This window comes from Tympanuchus pallidicinctus, unplaced genomic scaffold, assembly GCF_026119805.1.
Source record: "Tympanuchus pallidicinctus isolate F22 unplaced genomic scaffold, pur_lepc_1.0 scaffold25, whole genome shotgun sequence".
Taxonomy (NCBI): domain Eukaryota; kingdom Metazoa; phylum Chordata; class Aves; order Galliformes; family Phasianidae; genus Tympanuchus; species Tympanuchus pallidicinctus.
In genome coordinates this window covers 2,938,317-2,965,864 of record NW_026294742.1, presented here as the reverse complement: position 1 = coordinate 2,965,864, position 27,548 = coordinate 2,938,317, and the positions used below count along the sequence as shown (strand labels likewise).

At 44.2% G+C, this 27,548-nt stretch overlaps 1 protein-coding gene across 1 annotated transcript; it reads right to left on the bottom strand.

Moving 5' to 3' along the window:
• Positions 1 to 1,129: 1,129 nt before the first annotated feature.
• Positions 1,130 to 22,855, bottom strand: SUDS3 (SDS3 homolog, SIN3A corepressor complex component). Its single transcript, XM_052689397.1, has 12 exons — positions 22,602 to 22,855; positions 20,925 to 20,994; positions 20,085 to 20,140; positions 19,913 to 19,984; positions 17,762 to 17,781; positions 17,059 to 17,215; positions 13,140 to 13,235; positions 11,581 to 11,642; positions 10,697 to 10,718; positions 9,831 to 9,936; positions 6,154 to 6,238; positions 1,130 to 2,931 (listed from the first exon to the last, which is right to left on the bottom strand). Exons 1-12 carry the CDS (start codon positions 22,765 to 22,767, stop codon positions 2,833 to 2,835), a joined length of 1,011 nt encoding a protein of 336 aa, XP_052545357.1. The 5' UTR covers positions 22,768 to 22,855; the 3' UTR covers positions 1,130 to 2,832.
• Between the last annotated feature and the right edge of the window lie 4,693 nt (positions 22,856 to 27,548).

The window sequence follows — 27,548 nt, the reverse complement described above, 5'->3', positions numbered from 1 at the left end:
TTTTTCAAAAGACTGCTGTTAGACAAATAACAGACAAAAAAAACCCAGTTTCCTCTTAGAAGTGAGGAAAGACTGTGTCCATCTCCTGGGGTAACTGGGCTTCTCCCAACCAGCAGCACATTCTCGTTTCTGCCACTGACATCCACACATTTGATCAAACAAGGCACACCCTGAGCATTTGGAGCATCCCTCGAGGATGAAAGAAACCTGCTGCTCTCCTGAGCACACAGTAAGGCACTGCATTTTGAGCCTTCCCAGCCCGTAATGGCACAGGTCATTATACAGCAGCCTGCTTGGAAAAACAGGATGCAATATTTGTTTCCTTTGACAGATGGGACGGACTGATTTTTCACAGTGATCAGCAATGGTAAGCAAGACATCCATTTCATGAAAACCTGGAATTATGAAGCAGCCTTAAAATGAAATACCTTCCATGCAGCAGTTTAATATGAGCAAAAAGGGGGCTACAGGCCCACGCTAAAAACAGAAATTAGATTTCAATGGTAATTCAGGGGCAGTGGGGAAATAGGCCATGGGCAAAGAACAGACAGGAGTTATTACAACCTTTGTACAATCCTTTCTGAACATTCAAAATCAGTGTGAAAACAGCACGAGTTCGCCGTCAAAGTGTTTGTAAACCAGATCAGATCCACATTGCTCTGAATCAACACCAGGTTAAAGAAGGAAACAGTGCAACAACCCCACAGGGGTTTGGAGACCATTCAGATGCTGATTTGGGAGTGGGAAGATGTCACCCCTCCCACTGCAAACCTCGGGACATCAGACCACAGCAATGGAAAGGCAGGTTTGGGATTGTGAGCGCAGCTGTTGTTTCCTCCCTCTTCTGCCTAAGGATAGGGAAGGTGAGCTGATGTTGATTCAGACTGAGCAGCAGTGATGAAGCTATAGAATTAAGCTCCTATGATGTGCACCGATATCATACTGGCTCTAAGAGAACTGCTGCATTTCCAGGTTTCTACCAGTGCCTTTAAAGACAACATCACAGCAAAAGAGAGATCATCTGCTGTTAGCAGGTCAGCAAGGTATCCTCCCAAAACTCTACGTTTTCAATCACTTCCCCCAGTGTGTGTGCTCATAACACGATGAAGGTAGGAAAAAAATCCTGCTATTTACTTAATGCTTTTTATTATAAGAACTATGATGATCACTGTAAGGCTTAGTGACAAATCCTGTTCAGTACATGATCACCTTATATAAAACCCTGCCACACACACAGAATGTTAAGTTACATTAAGTATGCTGTTAACTTGACAAAATACAGCCTGCTGCGTTCCACCTAGCTCTGCAGCAAAGATGGCACATTTTTAAGGGTGGGAAACTGCAACATCCTCCTTCTCCCCACCAGAAGTTCAGATGTAGCTGAACTTTCAAGCACAGCAAATGTATGTGAGGTCCTTCAGCCAAAAACGCAACGCATCAGCTCGGCCATGACACTCCACTCCAGATCCACGTACACACATCAGTTACTGGGATGTGACTGCCACCCAACTGCAGCGAGTAAAAGAAATTGAAACAGTCATTTAAAATACTCTATTTATCCAGATATGAAACAGGCCGGACCGATGCTGAATAAGAAGGCAGCTGAAAAGCAAAAACAAAAGATAACTCACAACAAAACAGAGAGGGAAAGGCAGAAATTTCAACTTTTTGACCAGTAATCAAAAGGAGCACAGATTTGATTTGCACAGAAGCTGAAGTTCAGGCAGTGATGTCAATGGGCTGTGTAGTTCCTGCAATAAAGTCACACACAGTATCGGTGGTTTCAGTCATCAGGAAGACTGAGAGGAAGGAATGCCAGTCAGATCCTTAAACACCTCAGAAGGGTGTTAATACAGCTAATATCATCTCCTGAACATTTTACTTCTTGTGGTTTTGGAGGACAAATGTAGATATACAGCACTACATCCAGTAATTGGAACACCCTTCAAAGACAAACGTATGTATGGTGCTTTGGGGAAAGATGGTTTTAGGTGTATGCTAAAAGCACGTTAAGGCAGCTTTCCACTTTGTACCACACTTGCAGTCTTTGTATGTGCAAAGTCCAGTTAACCAAGCCTTTGGTTTATCCTCATCTGCCTATTCCAGGGAATCTAGGTATAAGACACACTCTTTGCTTGTTCATGGAAAGGTTTTTTAATGTGAAGAGAAATGGATGCTTTGGATTAGCCACGTGTGACTGCTTAGCTATATTAAAATCGACCTGATTTTCAGCACTTGCTAAACTGATCAGACTTCCCCAAAAAAGCCTCAGCACTCAAGTCCCTCAGCAGTTCATCCAGTAAGCTGACGTTGTACACCAGATATTACAGATGCACTCCTCAGCTGCAGCTGAAGGTTGGCAGGATTCCTCTCCTTTTGCCCAACATCCTGAGCCTTGCAAGATATCAAAGCCAAGAAGAACAACCAACTTCAGGTTTTGACAAACAAAGTTTCTTCCATCGGTCTGATTCAAAATACAAATATTAGGCTGTTTTCAACAAGTCCAATCTGTGCTCCATGAAACAACGATGAAAAAAAGTATGATGCAAACCTTGTTAAATAGTCATCCAAAATAGATATTAAAAAAAAAAAGCATACAGCAGCCTGATGCAAAGTCCAGAAATAGTCCAGGGCAGTGTTTGTGTATCACCAAGATTTCAGGACTACACGGAATAATGTGGCCAGCCACAAACTGTCTCATAAGAGGTTATGACAGCGTTTTCTGCTTCTAAGATGAGAGTGAACAGACTGCCATACCCCATTAGAGGTTTCTCTATTGGTTTTAATAAAAAAAACAAGGAGAAAAAAAAAGGACCAAGGAAGAGCATACAGTCATGCAGCTGATCGCCGACGAATCACAAAAACACCTCGCTGCAGCTGTCCCAGATAGATTCTCATCTTTGTGCTGTCACTGGTTTTCCTCACCCAGATCTGCAGGAGAGAGAGTTAGGCAGGGGGAACAGATTAGGGAAAAAAAAAAGGGAAAAACCCCATTGTAAGTAATATGCAGCCCAATATTTCAGATGTTCTCACTGAGAATCTGAACGCCTCCGTTATTCAGGGTGCAGGATGTTTTGGTTAATTCCTCTTCCCTTCCCACATTAGCTTTCTGCTAACGCTTCTGACTTCACCACTTCAACTCTCTGCTCAAAACAGTCATCAAGAATAATTACTCTTCCCAAGCTTCATCAAGAAAGCAAAGTTTCCTTCTGCTACAGCTCTCACCAGAACCCTGGCATTAAGCCTTACCTAATCAAAAATAAGGCCCTCCAGATCCACAGATCATACAAATCATCTATCCTGGGATTTGCTCAGACAAGTGGCTATTAGTCAAGTGGAAAGCTTACTCAGATTCTGTTCAGTGAAACATTTCTCACAATTTATTAAACAATTGTACCTGAAGATAAAAGGGCCTCTTTTAAAAATACCTGCATGGAAGGATTCGTATGGCTTGCAGACGTACAGTACATTTCAAAGGACAAATTACTTCCCATGTAAGCAACCCTTCAGTCAATTTTTATAAATGAAAATCATTTCTAAGACCCAAATAACAGAGAAGTTTGGACCCAAACAATGGCATTTTAAAAATCAAATCTGAACAAAATTCCTCTTCCTTTTATTATTGCATTTAAAATGACTAAATATATATACATGGAAAATACAAGTCTTCCAGCTCTGAGTTACGGAGTACTTTAGAACAGAAGCCCAGTATTTCCCACTGCAAGGGGCTGTAAAGTCAGAAACTAATTTATCTCAAACTGTTTTTCTAGATATCATTAGCTACAGGCCTAATGTGGTATATTGATTTAACTGTTATTTTAATTATAATCTGACCTCACTAGAAAAGCCCTCGGTATAAAATAAATTGAATATTTGCCTGCATTTGCACTTCAGTTATTTCCCTGGAGAAATTAAAAGCTACCTTCTCTGACAGTCATCCCTGTTGTGACATTCCCAGTGTTTGGTGGGCTTTTCTAACCAAAATAATTCCTCCAGCTGCAAACTGAGTGCCCATACACAATAGCAAATAGGTGCAGAGTTTCACATTCCATCAGGATACGATGGAATGCTACACTGCCTTATCAAAGCTAACTGCTTCTTTAAGCTTTATTTAGTAGGAAAAAGCAAAATCCGTTTTCAGTGACCACAACAGTAAAATTAGCCCTAAAACGTGCCACACGATTAAGGAGAATAAAAGAATGGAGACATTCTGAACTTAAAATTGATGTTTTAGACACAAAATGTAGTCAGAAATCAGAAGAGCACATCTATTAATTCTAAAGAACCGAAGGACAAGGGGAATAGAAAGAAACCGTGCTCTTCTCTTCTTTGATTCCTAAATTGTAAAGGAAAAAAGCTTGCAAGTTTACATCACAACTTGCCACAAACTGAGCTTGCTGAATAAATCCCAGCAAGAAAACCCCTTCCTGCACCTACTGAAGAGGTTCTTGCTGTCAAAACGCAGAAGCTGAACTTTTCTGTGAGTCTGGCCAATGACTTCCACCAGAGCAGAAGTCTGACTCAGATTCCAAGGAATCCACATGGAATTCTTATTTATTTTAGATAGGATCATCCCAGCTGTCAGTGCTGGAGAGGCCTATGGTCAATTCCAAAATTCAAGCCCGGTTTCACAAAACTAATTTTGATCTTCACGTGAAGGAGGAGACTTCTGATACACTGTTAACCAATTCCTTCCTTTCTCCAGCCATGTGGAAGCCATTTTATGCCATAACATTATGTTTCTTAGTTAAGGCTTTTTACTAAGAAGTGTACAGACATGCTGGTGGGGAGACAATCTGCAGAAGCACCTTTAGTACAGCTCCTTTGAACTGAGCTGACTTCCATTAGAAATGCTATCAAATTATGGACCGACTTGACTTCCAAGTGCTGTCAGATTATGACTGCAGTCTACCACAAGTTGAGGTTTGCCTTCTTGCCTCTAACTCAATGCAGGACTCTGGGAGATCACAGTTTGGCAGCTCCACTTGAACGAGCAACAAAAGCTGAGGTGCACAGAGCACTCCTAAGGACACGTTCTCATTTCAGGATTCTGTTCCCATCTCTTTTGCTTTTGTACTGTTGTGATGGCCCATTGCAGGAAACTAACTGCCATGCCTTCTCCCAGAAAGAAAAACCAATACCTACTGTGTCACTTTAAAGTGAAATACATACAATAAGAAACCTTGCATTTTCCTCGGGTTTCAGGTAAGCTGCTCCCAAAAGATTGAGAGTTTTATTGTTCTAAGTCAATAGTAATAACTTTAATCTAATTAGCAGTACTACGTTTGCTAACATGCTGCCACCTCATCTCAGCAAACAGCCACTGAGCATAACTGCTACAGCAAGGAGAACAGTTGTGATACAAAGCATATCCCATATGCAACTCATTTTGTTGAAATGAAGCAGTTTCCCTTAACTGCCAAAACAGATTAAAGCTACTTTATCGCCTGATTGAAGAGAATTGCATTTGAGTCTATTGTTTCTTTCCTAGGAATCTCAGCTCAAGAAATAACCTGCTCTCTTTGCCCGACTAACAAGCTGCTCAAACAGTCAGCTTACTTTGCAATGAGATTCACATCAATCTTCAGCACACATCTCTTTCTTCACCTGCTTCTGTAAGTCTTTATCATTAGCCAACAGGAAATTGCCTCTGACAAATGACTCACCCCCTCTATCTCCCATGCAGGTGATGAATGATGCCAGCACACTTTACAATATACATACCCAGGTGAGCAGGAAGAATTTTCTCCCCTCAGAGGAACTAAATTTGGTGACAATGTTTGTCCTTATTCTCTCCTGGCAACCCAATGGGATTTTCTTTTACTCTGCATTAATAGGAGCTGCGTGTCCTTTCAGTAATGCAAATGGAACTTCCCAATGCAGCATCAAGGAGATGCAACATGACAGCTCTTCTCACTCTTCCTGCTTGCCAAACCACTACTTGCAAAATGTAGTATCATGCTTTAGAGATGCAGGAAGCCTCAAGAAGAGATGTCAATTCAGGGTCATCCTCCATTCAACTTCTTTACATACTACACAATTACATCTTTCCAGAAAGCAGTATATTCTCTTAGTCCCTAGCAAACAGCTGCCTGCCTGCCTAAAGTAACCCACAGTTTTCCCCACTCCTGTGAGCAAGGAGAAGCCCACTACCTCGTTGGCGCCCACAGAACTGATGACACAGCTGATCTTAGTGTTCTCTTTAGACTCCAGGTAAATGGCCTGGCTCTTGTGGTACCTGAAAAAATTAAAGGAAGACATGAAAGACATTAAACAAAGTACATGAAACCCTTTGCCGTCCAGAGACTGCAGAAGTAAACAATAGCAAGATTGATAAAATCAGGATTCTACAAGTATTTGGATAGAATAAATGTGAAGTTTTTTTTTGTTTGGTTGGTTTTTTTTTTGCTTTCCACACCACTTTTCCCATCTCTTTGCAACACAGCTGTGATCTGATCCTACACACACACTTGGCATTTAAATGCACCTTCAGAATGCATGAAGCTCTCTCAGTTTGAATTCAATTCCCAAAGCAGATTACTTAAAACAGATTTCATATCTGAAAGAGGCAGGGGCAGAGCACCAAGACACAAGATAAGAAACACATTCACAATAAGCCCATGCTTCAATAGCTAGCCAAACTAGCCTTCCACACTTCAGACATGGGATGGATTTTAGACACCAACTCCCTATTACACCTGATAAAATCTTACAGAGCAAATTAGATGTTCAAGGATTATTCGCATTTCCTCTCCAACTCCCCCCCCCAAAAAAAATATCAGTAGAACACTGGCACAACAGATCTGAAGTGTACTCAATGCAGCTGTGCAGTCTACTGTTTTAACACCTTAAATTCCTAACACCATCTTATTTTGTGAAGATATCACCAATCCCATCAAAGTGATAGCTAACTGACTCTAAGAAGCGATACAGAGCCCCAGTAAGTAGAAGTGTCTGAGCATATTTTTCACTTTTAGATCATATTTTAGTCATGCTGTATATTTTTCTCAGAGCCTTTGTATGAAAGGAAATAAAAAGCCTTCAAAATCCCAAACCAAATTGCTTAGTTTCATGGAGTTGCCTTCTTCACCCTCACCAGTTTCTGCTAAGTACTGCAAGTGTGCTGGACAGGACTCCCAGCTTCTGCTCGTGTTGCTTAGGAGAGTTCTGCAGGCAGCTCCAGTTATAATGAAACCAATGGGCAGGTAAATTATCTTAATAAGAAAGCACCAAAATGTTTTGTAGAAATAAAAGCATAACTGTATTTCCACCTTCACCCTAACCAAGAGGTGCTTCATATTTGACATGGAAATCCAAGTTGCAGAATCAGCACAGATTCTTTCAGTAACTACTCAGTATGCAAATCCCCACAGTCTGATTGGCTGCCAAAACACACGCATTTGCATAAGCTTTACCATTATTTCTACAAAATCATACTGTAAATATGGAAGTCGTCCAATAGCTCATTCCTCAGTCTCTCCCTCTTGGCTCATGGACTCCAAGTTTTCTCATTTCTTGCCAGTAACAGAAACGATAGAGTTGGCTTTCAGTGCTCCAGAAGTACTAATTACCAAAGGCCTGGGCAAAGTAATCACAAATCCTGCAACCTTTCCACACTTGTGCCCTACCATTATTCTTTCACTCTCATTTTAACAGAAAGGATATCAGCAGTTCCAGGGCAATGCAAGAGCAGCAGTGACACAAGCCAAGAATGGCACTTCATTGAGCCCAGATGACCATTAATTGATGTAAGGGAAACTATAAGCTATTCCAAACCAGACCTCACTGTGATAAGACAGGAATGCCAGTCCAGCAGCATCCTAGCATGACATGCTGTGAGTGCTTAAGCAATGAGAATTGATCACCCAGGTACAATCAGAGTGCAGAAGACACAGCGCAAATGAATACTCTGAGTGCAATCAGTGCAGGCGCAGACACTGAACTGATTTTTCACTCAAAGCTTTCAATTATCAATGAACTTCAAAGTCAGACACACATGAAGCTGCTGCCCATCAGTAGATTTATGTTAATTAAGTACAGATAATAAGTCAGTTTGAGAGCTCAAGGAAACAGAGCTGAGCTGTCACAAGCTCCACGCATGCAGGTATACATGTCAACAGAGGCAATCTGGTGAACCTCAATAACCTCAGTCTTTTGCTGAGTTTATGCATCTGCAGGGGAACAAAAGGGATAGAATTCAACAGGAAAAGAGCTGAGAAAAAATTGCAAGGGAATTTAAGTTGGCTTTCAAGAGAAAAAGCTCCAGACATCTCTTGCTTTTGCAATACGTAAAACGTCCCACTGTGACAAGTGAAACAAGCAGAAATAATTTCCCTCACTGCTACAAAATGCTTCGCTAAAAGGCTGAGATTTTCAACTGCAACAGAAGATTGAAAGAAATCACTGCATTGTCGTGTGCAGGCAAAGTTAAAAGCAAAATGATAAGATGGCTGCTTTATTGTGAACCGTAGTTTAGGATCCGGTGGAGAGCATGGAATAAGCACAAGGACAAAGAACCTGAAAGTCTAATTCCACATCCTGAAATTCCCTATACAAAGTCTGTGCTTTGAAGACAGGTTTTTCTAAATGCCCCTGCAAGACCTTGGGGGCCATTACTACCTTAACCATTCACTACTCTGAGATAATGGTCCTTTCTTGGCTGCTTCAGGAAACAGAAAACGCAGCCGCTCCTGCGCTCTCACATTTACTTCTGGAGCACATACACAAATCTCTGTTCTTGTTATGCAACACTACAGTAATCTGCATGGCTGAAGATTCTAAGGAACTGTTTATTCATCTAAATATACACTACAGGATAGTAGCTCTACACAAAAATTAGATTCTGAGAGCATCTGTGAAGTGACGAGCAGCCTGTTCATGTCTGGTTTGTGCTCCAAGGAAGTTTAAGCTCCAGGCAGCAGCTTTCCTCAGAGCTGCATCCATTGAATCCTCAATGAAACTTCACTACCAGAAGACAAGCAAATGACAAATGCACAGGACAGTTGCTGCTTAGACAACAAATTCAAAACTTATTTTTAGTATGAAAATTACAACCTCATCTCATTATTTTGAGCCAACAGAGCAGATTACAAATAAGCATGCTACTTGGAAACTGCTTTCTGCTTTAGAAACGCTAGATTGCCTCCTCGATTATCTCATTTTGCATGTCTCTGATTAAGACCCACTAATAAATTTTGCATAGAAATCTTATTTTCTTTCCATTTTGTGAGGCTTCCACAGCTAAACACCCATAACACTTTGAGCTATATCCAATCAGCAATTCTGAAGCTGTCCCTCCTGTGTTGGATCTGATCTTTTAAGGCTGTTAGGATTTGTTATTAGAAATATTTTTCATCGTGCTTATCTGGTGCACAACATTCCTTCTGCCACCTCGTGGAATGAGGAGCTGTTGTACTACAAAGCAGAGCACGTGGGTTGTGGCAACAGCTGTACCTGCAATCACTGAACTCTGTATCTTAGCTGAGCAGCTTCAGTGCTCCACCAAACTGCAACCAATGGTGGCTCTCTTACCTGACATTAGATTTGACATAACTATTTCCCAAATGTCACAGTGCACAATTTCTTTTTTCTATGGAGTTGTTTTTAAGTCTCCAAGCTAGCAGATACTCCAGAAAGTCTATGAGGTCTGAACACTCCGTTATCACTTATTTATGAAAGCCATAATGATTCACCCTTGGAGGACGGAGCTAATAACTGCTCAAAAACACTTCACTCCTGGCTTCCTTAATAAAGCAATTCCTCCCTGCAGTCATTCTGTCTTCACAAAGCAAGGCTCAGAATGATTAAAACAGAAATTCACCAGGACTTACCATCTTTTATCATAGTAGAGTTTTCCATCTTCTATCCGGGCCTCAAACCGCTGCGCTGGGGACTCTGCTGGTGTAGCTGGGAGGTGCTCAGGGGAGGAAGGAGAGGCTGAGTAGAGAGAAGAGACCATTAAAGACTAGCACACGTCCACCATGCAGCACCACATGACTGTAGAATCATTTAACATGGCCACATTAAGCAGAAATAAGCACAGAGAGCTACAAACCCGAATTTCCTTAGAAAGGTACTTTCTTTCAGGATGACTGATTCAGCCTTGGCCTCGCTTACATAAATTGTAACATTTACTGAGACAGATCAAGCAACTGCAGTATGTATAGGTAAGTGATAAACACAAGCAACTGTAGTATGTATAGGTATGTGATAAACACTACTTGCTTGGTTTTGTCTTACTTCTACCTCATAATGTACTAATAAAATAGGGTCAGGATTACTCCAGCACCACTATCTTGAAGTGAACTGTACAGACACACCTGGAGAGCTAAACCCAAAAACTGGCAATTCTCAATCCTCTATTTGCTTTACAGACATAAGCTGTCCAGACACATATGAATAGAGAGAAAAAAAAATCTTGCTACACATCTAGATTGCCTCATGTTTTAAGTTGTTCCCCACTGCCCAAATGTTTCAGACACCCAAAGATACACATCGTTCCCTTCCCAACCCCAAACTTCATAAGAGATTATGAGACTCCACAGGGCGCCCATTAGCCACAGCAACTACACAAAGAACAGCAATTACACAGTCAAAACAATTACACAGCCAAATTACACAGTCAAGAAGCCTACAGTATAACTCTCTGTTCAAAACAGCAAGTTGTGAACAAGTTCCAGTGCCACTGTTGACTCACCTGGTCTCTTGGGTGATTTAAGCTGCATAGAAAGAGAACAGAGAAAGTGTCAGTGATCTGACAATGGCCAAGGATGAAAGACTTTAGATGTGGTCCTTCTTCCCATATTCTAAATGTGTGTGTTTTTTTTAATGTACAGTTAAGTGGCATAACAAAACCAGAGCACCATTCCATAAGCAGCTAGAGGTGCAGATTGCCTCATAAATCTAAAGGTCCAGAAACTGAACTTATTCAGAGCATTCTGACTGTCCACCACACCAAACCCATCTGACACGCTCTGTTCTCTGAGTATGATCCAACTGCTCTCAGGTTTTGCCAAACACAGGATGTGGATCATTAGCAAGACTTCTACAGCTGCCACAAAAGGCACGCACCATTAACATCATCAAAAGCCTTAATGAGCAGCCTCTAATATAAGAAATCACATAAGCCTTAAAGCAGCTAGCAAGAAAGCAGTAGGATAATCACACCTAGAAGAAATTGAACAATAAATATACATGTTGTAGCCTACCCCCATTTAATGAGGTACTGTGAGATTGGGGAGAGAAAAGAAAAGCCCCCAAAGGCTTGGAACAGAGGCTGGGATCTCAAAGAAAGCAGTACTAACATCTGTTCAGCCATGCAGGGGAAGACAAAAAACACAGTAAGATGGCTTATCACTTGGTTCTGACAAAAGGTAACATTGTTAGACAGCAGTCATTTTAATTAGGTTAATTAAACCTACCAAAATAGAAGGGAGGAGATACCCTCTTGCTAAATCTTATCTTGTGTCACTTCAGAAAGCCTACTGGGATGAAACAGTCCCACATCTCAGAAAGGAACACAGGACAGACAGCTCTGTTCTTTGCAGGGGAAAGAAATAAAAGCCAAGCCACCATCCCTACCTTGTTTAGGGTTCTCAGGTCCTCCATTATTTGCTCATCCGTCAGCAAGTAATTTAGCTGAGGTATCCAGAATTAAGGTTCTCTAAAGCCCTTGACAAGGCTGAAAATTAAAGCTCAGTGATATTTCACTTCATTAAACATAAGCCACAAGGTTCCTGCAAAGTTGCATCACATTTTAATAAGGACATTATACTTTTTTATCATACAAATTAATGCAAGTCCACCCCTATAAAGCCTCATATTTAGCAGCAAACACTACAAGACCTCTTTAACTTACTCACTCAAAACCATCCATGAACAACCTTTAGCACATTGATATTTACTTGATGGAGGCATCAAACAAGGAGCATTTTCCGTGTTTTTCAGCTTGCATTGCTGCAGAGAACAATCTGCAAGCTGAAACACAACAGACTTCCTTGAAGTGTTGTAAAATTAAGCTGAATGACACACACACAAAAAAAAAGTCAGCACTTCACAACTCAATAAGCAGGAATAAAGACAGGAACAAGAACAAAAATCCACAAAACCTTGAGAAAACCAACCCGAAAAAGCAGGAGGCATAAAACACACCCTCACGTGGATGAGGATGAAATAAGATCACACAGCTCAATGGAAAACAATCTCTGAAACCAAAATAAATATATATATATATTTTTAGGAACAGTGAACAATCTCCAAGTAAAAAGAGGTCAATTAAAACTGGAGATGCTCGTGACCATCCTGCATGAATCCTAGAAGCTCACGGTTTGATGTTGCCCTCAGAAAATGTGAGTCACTCAGGAGCTGCAAGGTAAGTTTGTGAATCTGATCCACGCAAAACAAGTTGGGAATCCAACAACAAACTTCTGCAGAGTGAAGATCATTGCTTTCCTTTCCAGGTGAATTTAATTTACACAGAAAAAAGACCCACCATCACATATTTCCAGAAGCCAGGGATCATTTTAATTACAGAAAACAAAAAGGTAGAAGGATTACCTATGTGCAGCTTTCTATTTTTCGGTGTTATATAAAAATAAGATTTAAAAAAAAAATAATCTAATTCAGAGCTCAAGTCTAGTTCCTTGCTTTTGCTACGCATCTCTCCACATTAGATATCTGAAGCCTTTATCAGAAATGGAAAACACAGTCTTGACAAATATGACCCTTCTGGCAAATGTTTTGTCACATCTTGAAATGAGAAAAGCTGTGGTTCAAGGAAAAAGTCATCTCCTATCTACGGAATCAATCACCTCAACGTTTATGTATAATGCCCTTATACAACTTCCCTTTGTGAAAAAAGTGCCAGAGGAACTCAAACTGATCTCCATGACAAAAATCCCCACCTAGTTATCTCATGACACTGTGGAGTTTAAGTTCTTATCTCCACAGATCAGCTGCATGCTATTTGTTAATCACACAATATACAAAACAAATTCTACTTGGGCATTTTCTACATTCAATCCTGATTCTAACACCTCTATCTTTTTTATTTCCTGTGTGCAACAACACTGATGCGCTCTGCCTTGCAGGCAGCATGCTGACTTCAAATACAAAAGCCCTCCAATGGCTCTGTAGGATATCAGGGGCAGGTTTCCTCCTCTTGTCTGGGATGGGAACTGGATCATTTGGTCGTCGCCTCAGTTTCCTCGTCATGATAGGCTTCACTTCCATAGAATCTGTAGAGAAATGAAGTTGGAGAGCTGATGGAGCCACTGGGAGAAGAGTAAGAATCAGTAACTTCCTACAGAGGGCACAAGGAAAATGATGTTTTCTCTTTCACTCAGAAAATAGGTTTTTCTCACGACAGCTTCTAGCATCCAAGCTGGAACTGCTGACAGTGAATACGAGCTCTCTTTTATAATAGGTCACTGCTGAACAACAGTGTTGTGATGCCATGGTTACAGCTTTCATTGTCTTCATGTGGCACAGCTGTTTGGGGAACTCAACAGCTCCCTTAGGTACAGGTAACTGAAGCACAGCAGTGCTATGACAGCTCACAAAGAAATTCTCTCATGCTAACACTGCATATCTGCTTCCAAACAGATCACTTAAAAGGAGTTATCTGCTAATAAAACTGGAGTAGGTAGCAGCACATCACACATCAGCTCCAAATCAACCATTCTTTCTCACATCTTCAGGTTGGAACACTAAGCAATAAGTGCATGAATGCATATGCATTCAAGATGGAGACCGACACATGGAGCTTCAAACACAAACAGGATTTAAACCCAGATGATCTGAAAAAAAGTCTCAAATTATGATTTAAAAAGTGAGCTCAATTGTAAAATTCACAACAACTGTTGTTAGGAAGAAAGCTGTAGCTTAAGCACTGGGGAAAATAGTCTGAAATTGAAACATCTCAACAAGTCACCATCCCTGGAGGTGTTAAAGAAACATTTAGGTGCTGTACTGAGGGCCATGGTCTAGTGGGAAATCTTGGTGGCAGGTGGATGGTTGGACTGGCTGATCTTAAGGTCTTCTCCAACCTTGGTGATTCTATGATTCATTCTCCACATTACAGTTTGTCTAAATGACTACAGGCAGTCTGAACTGCTCAACTCAACTCTCAAACTCTCACAGATAACTCCTTAGTTTATGAAGATAGCTTGAATTGGCAAGAGACCACATCTAAAATGCTAAACCCAACACATCACTGTTCCTTCTATGTGCTGAAAGCTATTTGTCTTTGAGTACATACAAATCACAGCCTAGAAAGCACTGATGCATATGAAGCTTCCATGGCTCCCTTTAGACACCACATGCTTGAGTTGCTCAGCACGTTGAAAACACAAACTTACTTTTCTCCCTACAAAGGGTGCAATAGGAAGAACATTCTGCATATTAAGGGAACAAACATCATGAGAAAAGATTTCAAAAATAAGTAAAAACTGAAGAGTCACTCCCAGCAGTACACCTAGGAGTAGTTTCCTTCAAAGCTGAGTGCTTTGAATTACACTGCACACTGATAGCTTTGTGGACACTAAAATCATAAGCTACTGTGTTAATGGAAGCCCCTTCCTGCCATTTGTGAAGACTGTTTTACAGGAGCCTCAAAAAGAGGGGCTTGAAGCACTTTCTCAGGGTGCCATGCAGCCACGCTGAGGCTTTTCCACCTTTTTTTAAAAAGTTCTTTGAAAGGAGCTGTCACAAAGCTGTTACCTTAAAATTTGAGTAAGGACATCAATTGACCTCAGTAACTTGTATACAGAATTGCAACAAGTCAGCTGAACGCTAATACCACATCAACCCCCAGAGAAAAACACCTTGAAAGTCTTCCATTTGCAATGAAACACGTGAAGAGCTGTGAGATTCTCGAGATTTGTGATAACTTGAAGCCATTTTCAAAGAGCTGCTAAAGTACCAGCAGATTTCACCTGAAACACAAGCTGACATGAGCCTTAACAGGTGAGAACCACACAGGGCAGTGCTCCAGGAGGCAGCAGCTACAATCTACAGAAACTGCAAGCAAGTCCTGATGCTCACAAACCAGCCTGCTACTCATCAGGTTGCCAACTTGCATTCTTGCACACAATGAGCTTCTCTATAGGTTTTAGAAATCACTGAGTGCACGCAGGTTCCATTGTGCTCCTTTCTCAGGCTGCAGTATGCATTCGTGATCAATTCTGCTACTTCTAAAGGAATCAAATTGCATTTCTGCTGGTCTGGAAGGAGGGAGATAAGAGAGGCCTAGCACACACACACACAATGAATTGCTTCTCCACAGTTATTTACATGCCTTTCACCAGAGCTGTGCCTGATGAAATAGCTCATCTCTTCAGGACACATAGCAGTGGGGGAGATATTTCCCAGAGGAGAATTCATCTGGTCCCCAAATCACACACATTACCCCTGAATACCTCTTTTTACACCTCCTCTGTCTCCCTTCCACTCTGCAAATCCCAACCCTGACGTTAACAGCTGCCCTGCCTGCTGATGGAGACCCTGGATTCCCTCAGATCCTCAATACAGAGGTGTGCAGATTACAAAGGCAAGATCTACTCAGACCCTGATCCTTTAACAAAGATCTACTTGCAAGATAAACACTGTATGCCAGCTTAGCAGTGAGGAAGCACAGCCCACAGTGACAATAACAAAGTTAAGGCAAAGACACAGAGAGTTTGTAAGATCAGACAAACCCATAAAAACAAATCCAAAAACAGACAACCAGCACAAGGTGTTTTCCAGACCAGATCAGCCCTAATGGTTTGTACAATTCCACCAAACACGTTTCATCTCTTGTTTCTGAGCACCAATTAAGCTATCAGCTTACGTAACACTTGTAGATGCTAAAAAAGATAATAAGGTCCAATTCATGGACAGACCTCAGCAACACAGCCAACATCATCTGTCCATAACATGTGGGAGTTGCTTCTTGTAAGGAAATCAGACCAGACCTTTGGTTCTGTACCAGAGAAGCACAACCTGTGAAGGAGGCCAATCAACCCTCACTCCACTGAGTCCACTACTGACAAGGCACCAAGGGTAACAAGTGGTTTCATACAAGAAATTTGTCCATTTAATGCTCATTTTCTAGAGTCTGGACATAAATGCAGCTAACTGAAATCAATCTCTTTTACCAGGTTTAAGTAGCACATTTTAACCTTTGCTGTTTACCTTCCCTTAGCTTCTTAACCATCTGCACTATTTAAAACCTGGTAGCACTGGTCAGGTCAACATTGTGGCACTTCTCAATAGTTTCAATGCCACGTTGCAGGAACTTAAAGAAGCCCTTTTTGTCTGCATACAGAGCAGGACATCATGAGAATACGTTTCATATTAGCATAATGAAAAAGCACAAACGTGGTAGGCATCCTCTAGAACTCAGTAACAAAAATGATTAAGACGCATCAGTTCCAACAGCCATCCCAACTGAAGGAAATTCTCACAGAATGGTAGAATCTTTTGAGTTGGAAGGGAGCTTTAAAGCCATCCAGTCCAACTCCCTGCGATGAACAGGGACACCTACAGCTCAGTCAGATGCTCACAGCCCAGTGCAGCCTGACCTCGACTGTCTCCAAGCAAGGGGCTTCCAACCACGAGAACAGCCACGATACATTCAGTGAGTTAACTAATTAACTTTGTACAACCTCACAAAGAAATACTGTTCTACAACACTATCTCAAAAATCTGTCTTGAGAAGAAGCTATGAATCTAAACACGAGTTTAACTTTCAGGACTGAGTCCAACCCAGCATCCAGCACAATTTTATCAAGTCTAGAAATCACAAGAACTCAATCTGTTCTTCAGAAAGGAGAAAAAGTGAATGAGAAAGCTTCTGCAGTCTGTTCCTTTGCTGACACTGCTTTGATTTACATGTTAATAATGCAGGTCACTGAATTTTATTATGATCTACATTCTCCACTTAAAGACCACCAATTTGTGTTAACATTTGGGAAGTTTTTAAGTCAAGCTGTCAGTATAAACCAGCAGGGCTTCTTAAAACTCTTTTTTCTAAGCAGTAGCAAAGCGGGGAAGAAAAACGACAGATCTTGTTTTTACCTCCTGTTAATTCCATGGTTAACTTTTCATTCTCAATCATCTTCTTCTTCTCTTCCAACTCTGCAATCAAATTTTCCTTAAGCTCAATTTTCTTATCTTCAAACTCCTTTGCTGCTGCCTTCTTTTCCTTGACGTAATTCTTCTCCACCTGATCTGTCTAATGCAAATCAAAAGATAAAAGAGTTAGCTAAAGAACAAATAGCTCAAGTCAGTGATTTGGCAACACCTTCTTTCAACTGCCATGCTTTCATTAGCTCTTCTGTTGAAAGCTAGAGCCACTTCTGCAGATTATCAACATTTAAATAATACAACAGAAAACCACCTGAAATGACTAAGGAAGCAGAACTGTTATCAGAAAAAGAATTAATTCTTTTTAAACACACTTTAATGGTGCCTCCCCTATCAAGTCTCTAACAGAGAGCTCTTCAGACTTATCATCTATCACCCCAAGCAAGCTTAAACAAGCTTTTTAAACGACCAAATGCACAAGCAGCACACAGCAATTGCAGAAAATGTGGATTTTTCATTTTCTTTTTAATGACAGCCTGGAAGTTACTGCAGGCAACAGAACTGTATTCTGTACTTAACTGTAGTAACACCAAAGGGGGAAACAAAAAATGAGAAAAAGTGCTGGTTGACAAAGCTGCAGATTTAACACCTTCCACCCACTGAATACGTATTCTGATAAATTAAGAGTACTCACTTCCAGCTGGAGGAAAAGTTCTGAAAGAAAAGAAAGACTCAACTTAATAACTTAATTCAAGTTTTCTATAGCTATTCAATCACATTTACAAACCTTACAGAGCAGCAAACCTTGCTTTCCAGCTCAGCTACTACTTCCATCAGTACCAAGTCTACAGCCCACCCTTCTTCCAATCACAGAAGTAAATCAATTCTGGATACAAATTTCCCAGATAGAAACTTGACACACACAGCTGATGTATGGTTGGCAAAAATTGACACTTTAGAGCAGTACTACGAATTTCAGCAACGATCCATTCACAAATAACATTGCAGCAGTTAGATTCATCTATTTAACACAAGTGCCTGATTTCAGGCTGCTTATGCCTGAGAAAAAAGGCAAGCAAGCTGCTATCTATCCCTGAAGGTTAAGTTCTAACATACAGCACTACCTTAATTCAAGTCAGGCAGGATGAGGCCAATGGATTTCTGGTGTGAAACAGCTCTACTGATGTTTGTGCAAGGGCTAATAATTTGAAATCAAGAAGTCTGCATGCTTTTTGTGTTTCCTGGAGGACACACTGCACAGGAAATCTTTACTCAAGACGGTGTCAAAGAAAGCAAATAAGGCACCCAGTCCTCAAACCACCACATTTCACCAGCATTTTAACCTATGGAAATATCTGAAATGGCAAAAACTGCTCTGAAACATACTGAAGCCTGTTATCACAGAATGGCCAGGGTTGGAAGGGAAGTCAAGGATCGTGAATCTCCAACCCCTCTGTCACATTCAGAGCCACCAACCTCCCCATTTAATAGCAGACCAGGCTGTGGAAGCAGCCGTGTCACTTTTTACAGTGCTATAAAAACCAAGACAGATGGCCAAAATAAAAATTGAACCTTTTGTTTGCAACTTCTTCCCTAACCACTCAGCAAGGAAGGCAGCCTGGTCTGGTATTAAGAGTGGAGGTTGGTGGCCCTGCCTGTGGCAGAGGGGTTGGAGATTCATGATCTTTGAGATCCCTTTCAACCCAAGCCATTCTATGAATACTTCCATTATGGAGCTGATCATATACAGACAAATCTAAACTGTTGCATTAATATCTGAATTCTAAGTTAAAAACAAAAAAAACCCCACAAAAGCAGAATGAAAAACCTCACTCAACGTGGGATGAATCAACACAAAAAACCCATTCCTGTAACAGTAGGCAGTCAGGCTTTTATCCTAATTCAAAACTAAGCACAATCTGCCCTCCTCTGGAAGAAAGGTGCTGATGCACCACCACTCCCTGCCAGCCAGGGATACAAGTTAGCAGTTTCAGCATCCCATTATCACTAGAACGCCACCCTAACATAACATATTTGCTTCTCAGAAGACAGATTTCTGCTTGCAAGGAGCAGCTCAATTTACTTAAATTCCTCAAGCAGATCCTTTACTATCCCAAAGTCTTTTAGAAGACAGCTGGCACTACTGAAAGGCTGCTGTATATTTGACATCATACAACTGCTCTAATCTATTTCACAGTGTAATGGGATCTGACCTTCTATAAAAGGTCTAAGATAAGAAACTACTGGAAAGAGGACAGAAAGGAAAACAAGCAAACAGATCTGATTTCCAACCTGTCCCTCTGTGGTAACACAATAAAGGCTCTCAGAAGGGCAGAGCTAGGCACTTCTAAATGAAGTTGGGCCCTTGCTTCTGAGACAGAGCCAGAAAATGCAGGCAGCCCATTTGATGTCACAGCTGTCAACAGTCACATCTGCAGCAGCAAATCCTCTGCATTTGTTGTTCTCAAGCACAAAACAGATTTCTGAGGAAGCATGCAGTGCTAAGGTGTTGGACAAGCTGCACAACAAGCCAACGTGGAAGACTGCAGGCATAATGGCAGATACAAACATTTTCATTTGTGCTATTTCACACAAATAAAGACTGAATATTTTATTGGTGTTTAGTAAACACTCTGCAAATAACACTGAGGGGGGGCTGGGTGTTTTCAAGAAAGATTCCATCGTGTTTCATAAACTCAGAAACAACCACAGCCCACCCTCAGAGCATGGAACCCTTTCCTCCAGCAAGTTCCTATCATCAGTGGAGAGTTGCATTCATTTTCTGCTGTTACAAAAATCGTAATGCAAAGGCATATGCAGCACCTCTGAAAGAAATACAGCTTACCAGCATTTCGTATCCTTTCTTTGTACTGCTGGTCCAACTTTTTCATTCTTTTCTGATATTCCTGAAGAGTACCTAAAAAAAATTGTTGATTTCAAAGGCAATTTAAATTTTTCTTTGTATTCAGTTTCCTTCCTGAAACACAAACACAAAGCTACCCCCCCTCAAGACTTACCTTCCTGCAGCTGCTGCAATTGCCTCTTAAGAGATGCCAGTTTGTCCTGATACATCCTGCAACGACAGAGACCTTTACACTGAATCACAGAATGGCCTGGGTTGCAAAGGACCACAATGATCATGTAGTTTCAACCCCCCCTGCTGTGTGCAGGTCACCAACCAGCAGCCCAGGCTGCCCAGAGCCACATCCAGCCTGGCCTGGAATGCCTGCAGGGATGGGGCATCCACAGCCTCCTTGGGCAACAAGTGAAAAACAAGCCAACATGAAAAAAGCAAACCCAAAACTAAAACCAAAGTCTATTCCCAGTGCTGTTTTAGTCTTGCATTTCCTTTCTCACGTATCTGTGGTTTAACATAGCTCAACTCTTCCTGACCTGTGTGAAAAACCACACTGTTGCCAGCAAATGAACATAAAATGCTGCAAATACATCTTAGGTTGGAAATAAACTACCTCAAGTCTCCAAAAAGTTAATTCTCCCTGGACAAGTCTGACATTCAGTCACTTAAGTAATTTTCACAGGCATCTTGCCTTGGCTTGTATCAAGTAGATTCCTTGTTTTCTTTAAAGGATCTGCCTGCAGAGGGATTCATCTGCAGCAAAACTGAGCTGCTGTGCATTTCTTTGTTCAAAACATTGCTTTGCAATATGAACTGAGAAAATAACTGAGAAGAAATGCAATTACATGTGCTCATTAGCTATTACACTGAGCTACAGTTTAACCCAAATCTTGGTCCAAAACACTGCAGAGCTCTATACAAAAACAAGACATCTGTCCCCCACCTCCCAAGAAGGGCAGCAAAAATATAACCTCACTTTTCATTAGAATGGGCTACTTACTGTTCTTTCATTTCTACAAAGTCTTCCTCCTCATGTTTTGCCAGATCAGTCTCGCTTGCATCCTCAGTATCTAAATGAGGTAAAGAATGACTTGTTAAAACCAGGCAGGATTAAAAGCATAACAGTAAATTACTAAAAACCCCACACTTGTGCAAATACACAACCAGACTGGCAACAGGAGAAGCGAATTCAGAACTGACTTGAAATATCTCATCTCTCCCTTGACACCACAAGTCATCTCATGTTAGCCCCCCAGCAGATTTACAACACAGCTTCCACCAAGTTTAAGCAGCACTGACTTAAGATCCTTCACTAAATCCTTTCTATTAGTCTCACAACCCTAAAGTGAGATGGTAACACAATCTTAGGACCCTGAAGGACATTTCCCAAGCTGCTTCTTATAGCTTCACCCAGGAAACAAGGACTGAAGGAGCTCTGATTCAGAATGCCTCTGTATCTTGACCTGAAGCTCTGCAAACAGCACTGTGAGTAGATGCTGTTATGGTTTACCACAGAGGTTGCACTTAAGATAACACATTTCTTGCTATAATCTGAAGTTGGCTTCTCAGCTCCACGCTGAAATAGTCCGTCATTCTCTCAAAGCACAGACAAGTGCTAATGCACAGACAGACCCAGTCTTACATGCAGATAATAAAACCTATAAAATAAAGCAGTACAGCACTGCTAGCTTTCAGCTACTCCTTTGCAGCTCTCTTTTCTTGTGCAGCCACGGGTGAATTCCCTTTCCTCTCTAAGGGATCAGCTTCTCCAGGCTGGAGTTATGGTGGACAAGGTACAGCTGCACAGCCCATCTACAGCTACATCTCCTACATATGGACAAAGGCATCAGCCTCAAAAAAAACCTGTGAAAGGCTACAAACACCTTAAACTTTATTTTCATAATAAGATAAAGTTCAACACAGAGATATAGCTCAAGTTCTGACTAAAACAGAAATACTTTGGTAACAAAAAAAGTCCTCCATACCATTTTATTTGCACACTGCCACTGGCATCATGTATGCTGTCAGCTCTCAAGGCTCCAACTCCTTGTTCAGAAGCACACAGACATGATGTGGCAGCAGAGTGGGGCTGACTCCCATCCAATCTGACCCTGCATACTATCAGAGGGTCATTCCTCATCTCCCTGACATGTCATTGTATGCATCCTACATGCCAGGATACTCTGGATTTCACTTTGGCTTTCTCTTCTCCCATGTTTTCACGGTCCCACTACAAACCCCTCTCTCTCCTAACACCTTCATGGCCCCTCATTCTTACAGGTTTCACCCTTTCCTCTACCTGATCTCCCTTTCCTCCTCCTACCCCTTCTCACCACAGAAACACAAGCGAGCTCCACACACCACACTTCTCCAGTACTTCTTATCCTACCGCCCCAATTACAGCCCGGGACACCCCAAAATCCCACGTCCTCTGCGCTCTCCTCGTTCTGACTCTTCCCCACTCGAGAAAACCGCTCCGATTTCACCCCTCCAAACGCCATCATGTATTTATTTTTTAATTCTTCCACAGGAAACTCCAGCGATCGGACGGCCGAGCTGTTATTTCCGCAGCACGTTCCCGCAGCTCACAGCCCGCCCCGCTTCTATCCACCTCCCAGGGAGCGCAGCGTCGGCCCGGCCCTCCCGGCCTCCCCAGCCCCGCTCCAGCTCTACCCACCCTCATCGGAGTCTCGGGCCCGAGCGCTCCGCTCGCCATCCTCTTCCTCGGCGCTCTCCAGCTCCTCCTCCTCGTAGTACTCGGGGCCGGGAGGCATGGCGGGGGCCGGTGCCCCGGGCGGGGCTGGAGCGGGCGGCGTAGCGGACACCAGCCCGGCCGCGCTCATCGCGGCGGGACGGGGTAAGAACGGGACGCGGCTCCGCCGGGCGCTCTGGCAACAGCGCCTGGACCCGCGCGTCACTTCCGCTTCCGGTCGCCGGAGCCGCCGCCGGATGGACGCGCGGCGCTGCAGGCGAACGGGGCGGGCAACTAACAGGGGGCCTGATGGGGTGGGGGGCGCTGGGCGCGGTGGGTTGCCGAGGGGTCACGGGTTCGAGGCCCGGCGTCACTCACTGAGTCGCGGGTTCGAGTCCCGTGCACAGCAGCGCAATGCTCCGCGAGGGCGGAGACGTCGGACCTCTCGAGAGGCACGCTGTCACGTTCTGCCACCAGCTGCTATCACTGACGCTAACACAATGCCCAGCACCGTCCCTGCCCCGTGGAAGTGGGCTGGCCCAGTGCTTGCACAGCTTTCCTGCTGCTTTTCTCCGTGTAGAAAAGTCTTCCTCGTTCCTCCGTGCTTTCATCAGATTACTCCCTGCCAATCAATCGCAGCTTTCCTAAGACAAGCGTCCAAACCCACTGCAGATGGGCACAGACAGGTTATTCTCCAGCAGGACGCTGCTACAATCTGAAGGACCCAGGTGTGGATCCTGCAGTGAGATTCACATGCAGGGACCACGTTAATTATGTGACCTTAATGAATGTGAAAAAGCCTCATGCTATTTCAGGCCAGGTGTTTCACTGTGCCTTTTCCCACAGCTGCACATCACCTGGGAGGCACTGACTATGGCCGCGTCCTTAGCAGAGTTGTGCTGAATGCTCACCTGGACATTCCCCAAATGCACGGCTTGTTGACTCACTGAGACACTACAAACAGCTAACCAAGGAGAAGGAAATAAAACAGAATCGGTTTTATGTAAGGAAGGACTAAACTCAAGATGACTGCAGTGCTGTTTAAAACTAGTTAACCCAGGGGGCACCAGGACATACCCTGTTCTGAAAAGAACTGCAGTAGTAACACAGCTCGTGCACTTTGCTTTTCACTAGTTTATCCAAGATCTGTTTGCACTTACTGACAATTTTTAACTTGGAACACCCACGCAAAGCATGTATTAAACCTTTTTACATAAGTAAATATTGCCTCTTACAGGAGATGATGTGGCTAAACATCAGCGCAACTGCGAGCAGCTCCCCGATCTCAACATCCCTTTGGGGGGCACTGAACTTGGCACACCAGTAAGTGTTGGAGCCACTCACCACCTCTTGCTGCCAATCACATTGGTGCCAGTGCCATCTGCAGGCAGACAAGCAATCCTTCCACAGGGCTCTGCCTGATGCAGAAGAGCTGACAGGGCTGCAGGGTGAACAGGAAAGGGTGCGGTGGCTGCTGCTGCATCCCAGGAGCTGCACTGCTGGGGCCGCGCTTGGACTGCCCAAATCACTTCCCCATCTTCGCACAGCTGCAGAATTAGAAACAGCACTCTGGCTAAACCCCCAATTTATTTTCCATTTCCTTCCTGTATCTCTTCCATGTGTCCACACAATTCACCCATCAGCTCCCCAGTCAGCCTTGTTCATGCTGCTGTGGACAGCGATTGGGTAAATTCAGCAAGGCTGAGCTGGGGCTCCCCTTTCAAGGTTAATTCAACTCACATTACACTGCCTCAGCACTTTCTGTTTGTCTGAAGCAAATTTACCCTTTAGGAGAAGCTTGCACTCAAAGGGCAGGTGCATTCACTAACGTGAGGGCACAGAGGAATCCTTTGAACAGCAGGAGCTGTGTACAGAGAATGAGTAAGAAACCGGATAGAGTTGCTGATGCAAAATTGTTTTAGCTCATTCTGTGGTCAAAACTGGAATCTCACTTGCTGCTTGCTCCCTCCACATCAATTCCTCCTGTTTAATATTAGCCTTCTGGAGACACCCTATACTGTCATCTCTCAGGCATCCAGTGGGAACCCAAGGGAGGAGGTTCAGCTTTAAGGAATGCCATGTTTCCCTTACAAATGCAGAAACTTAACTATCTACGCCCCAAAGAGCTATCAGAGAAAGTTTAAACTTCTTTGTCGAGCTGTTGTTCTTGGCTCGTGTTTTCATAAAAAACTGTTTTTCTCATCACAACTCACTGACTGTTCGACATACATTCACTCAGTCTGAAGAAAGGTTTCTGCATCCTGCTTTGTCAGCATCAGCTATTTGCAAAGCAGCTGACACAGAGGCCCTGCTCTTTGTTTTTCTTTCCATTTGTAAGAAACAGAGAAAAAAAAAAAAAAGCTACAAAGTTCAGTCTTTGTAAACAGAAAGCACAGCAAAACATGTTTCTTATATGAAATAGATAACCAGAAAACCTGTAATATTGGCCTTTGTAGAACAGAACACAGCTGCCCATAGCCTGGGACATGTTGATTTCACGTTTCCACACCTTTGGTTTGAAATGACTGCACCACGAGGGCCCTGGAAGGCAGCCCAGCAGCGACACACCAGCACGAGGCTGCATGAGGCATGGGCAGAACGCACAGCTCTGGACCTCCAGCTTTGTCCATCAGCAACATGCTTTAGAGACCAGTGGACAAGCCAGTGTAGGTCTCTATGTTTATAAAGGAACATTTGCCTCCATATAGGAAACTGCAAAGCATGGCAGGAACAGCATTGCACCACCTTACCCTGTCTCTCTGCTCTGCAGTCATCCTAACCCAGGCCTTTCAGCCACCACTAAAGCTTCTTCTCCTCCAAGGCCTTTCCCCCTCAGGCTGTGCAGTCTTTCAGCCCCACAGCTCCCCCCTTCTGATGCAGCCCATCCTTACAAAGGCTTTGCCACACGCCAGCAGCTGCTACAAGCCCCAGAGCCACTATGTGATGGGCCCTGAAAACTCCTCTTGCACACCTGAACCTGTGGTAGGCATGAAACCACCTGCGCACACACTCGGTCCCCCATAGGCCTGAGGCTCACACACACATCTGTACACAGGCTGCCTTTCCTCACACACAGCTGGGCCCATAAACCTGACTCCCCTTTCCCACCCACCCCTGACTCCTTACAGGCCTGCCTTTACTCCATATACACCTGCCTCCCCACAGCAGCCGAGAGCCCCCTCCTCGCACACCCCACTCCTTACAGCCCTGCCTTTCATAGAATCATAGAATCACCAAGGTTGTAAAAGACCTAAAAGATCACCCAGTCCAACCGTTCACCTATTCCCAATAGCTCTTACTAAACCACGTCCCTCAACACAACATCCAGCACATTTCCTCACACACCTGGCCCTATAAACTCCAAGCCCACCCCCGGTTTCCCTCCTCCCCCCCCCAGGCTAACCCCCCCAGGGGAACCAATCGCCCGCCGATCTCCGCCGCCCCCCTCATCCCACCGGCCGGGCTGCGCAGGCGAACCAATCGAGCGCCGAGAGCCCTCCCCCCACTCCCCCCCGCGATCGATGGCCGAGGCGCCCTCAGCTCGTGCCGGGCCGCGCGGCCGAGCGCCGATGCCACTCCCCTCCTCTTTCCCGCCCGCGGCGAGCGCGGCGGCAGGGCGACGAGCCGAGCGCCGAGCGATTGGCCGCGCCTGGCAGCAGGGAGCCGCGCCCCGGGCGGCGGCGGGGCCGTGGCAGGAAGCGGCGGGGCCGGGTCGGCCCTCCTCCCGCCCGCTGCCTGCTGCCCGCTCCGCGCGGACGTGGCCCGCGGCCGCTGGCCGGCACCAGGTGAGAGGCGGCTGGGTTCGGGGCTGCGACGCCGTGCGGCGATGGGAAGTTAGGCGGGGAGAGTCCGGCGGGAGCGGTTCCGCCGTCGTGCCGTCGCCGCCCGGCTCCGCTCGCGGGTTTTCCAGAGTCCGTCAGCGCTGCGGTGCGCGGAGCGCCGCGTCCCGTTCTGTTGGCGGTGCCGGTCGGTTTGATGCGCGGAGCCGCGGAGCACGTGGGTGGCGGTGCCGGCGGTGCCGGCGGTGAGGACCGCACCGTTCTGCTCGCAAACTTTGTTTCCGACCGTGAGCACGAGCGGCTGACAGCTCGCTGCTTCGTGCACCCGCCGTCGGCTTGCGGGCTGCGATCCTCCCCATCGCTCCGCGCTGTCCGCGGGTGCTGTCAGGTCGCTGTGCCCTGTTTGCCGCGCGGTGAGTTGCGTCTGTCAGCGCACGGCCCGGCGGAGCGCTCCTCTGCCGTCGGATTGCGGGAGAACACGGACTGTTCTGCTCCCCTCTGCCCTGCAACAGCCGGGGGCTTTCACTTTTTCTTCTGGGTGTGCTTTTACACGACAAGGGGGGTAGAGTGGGAGGGGGGGGGGGTGGAAAAGCAGCCGAAAAGCTGTCACGCTTATTATTAACGTGCTACTTCCTTATTTGAAGGCCGTCGATCCGAGCAGGGTGATTTGATTGCCTTTGGCTGAGCGCTGTGCAATGAACGCGCGGTTGCGTTGCTGCTTCCGAGGGTGGCTGTGTGTCCTCCCGGCACTGCCCTCTTATCGCTCGCTGCAATCACAGTGCTGAGCTTTCTTTTTGATTCATTGGGTGATGTGTGCTTTAGAAAGCGCTGCTCTCATACGTGTATGTTGCCCCTGGATGAATCTACGGATGTCTTAAGGAAGAAAAAGGGAATCCCTCTCCCTGTGTAACCTCTCTGACTGTTTCACAGGTAGCAGACATTCAGGCTTCTCATTTCAATCTGCTGTGGCCGCATCTCAGCGCACAGAACTTGATTGTATGGCACGCACCACCTAAAGTCATCATTGGGATTGCATGGCAGGAGCTGTAATCTGTGTGAACCTCAGCTCCTAATTAATGAGGAGGAAAGTTGAAATAGAAATTAAAGTAAATTAATGGGGTGCGGTCTTCCATCTCCGGAGCCATTGAAGGTT

Excerpts from the sequence above, each read along its gene's own strand:
- SUDS3 (XM_052689397.1), bottom strand. The coding sequence starts at position 22,767 with ATGAGCGCGGCCGGGCTGGTGTCCGCTACGCCGCCCGCTCCAGCCCCG. Across the intron at positions 13,236-17,058 it reads AACCATGGAATTAACAGGAG|ATTCTATGGAAGTGAAGCCT; the intron begins GTAAAAACAAGA and ends ATTTCTCTACAG. Across the intron at positions 11,643-13,139 it reads GAGGAGGAAACCTGCCCCTG|CTCAGCTAAATTACTTGCTG; the intron begins ATATCCTACAGA and ends AATTCTGGATAC.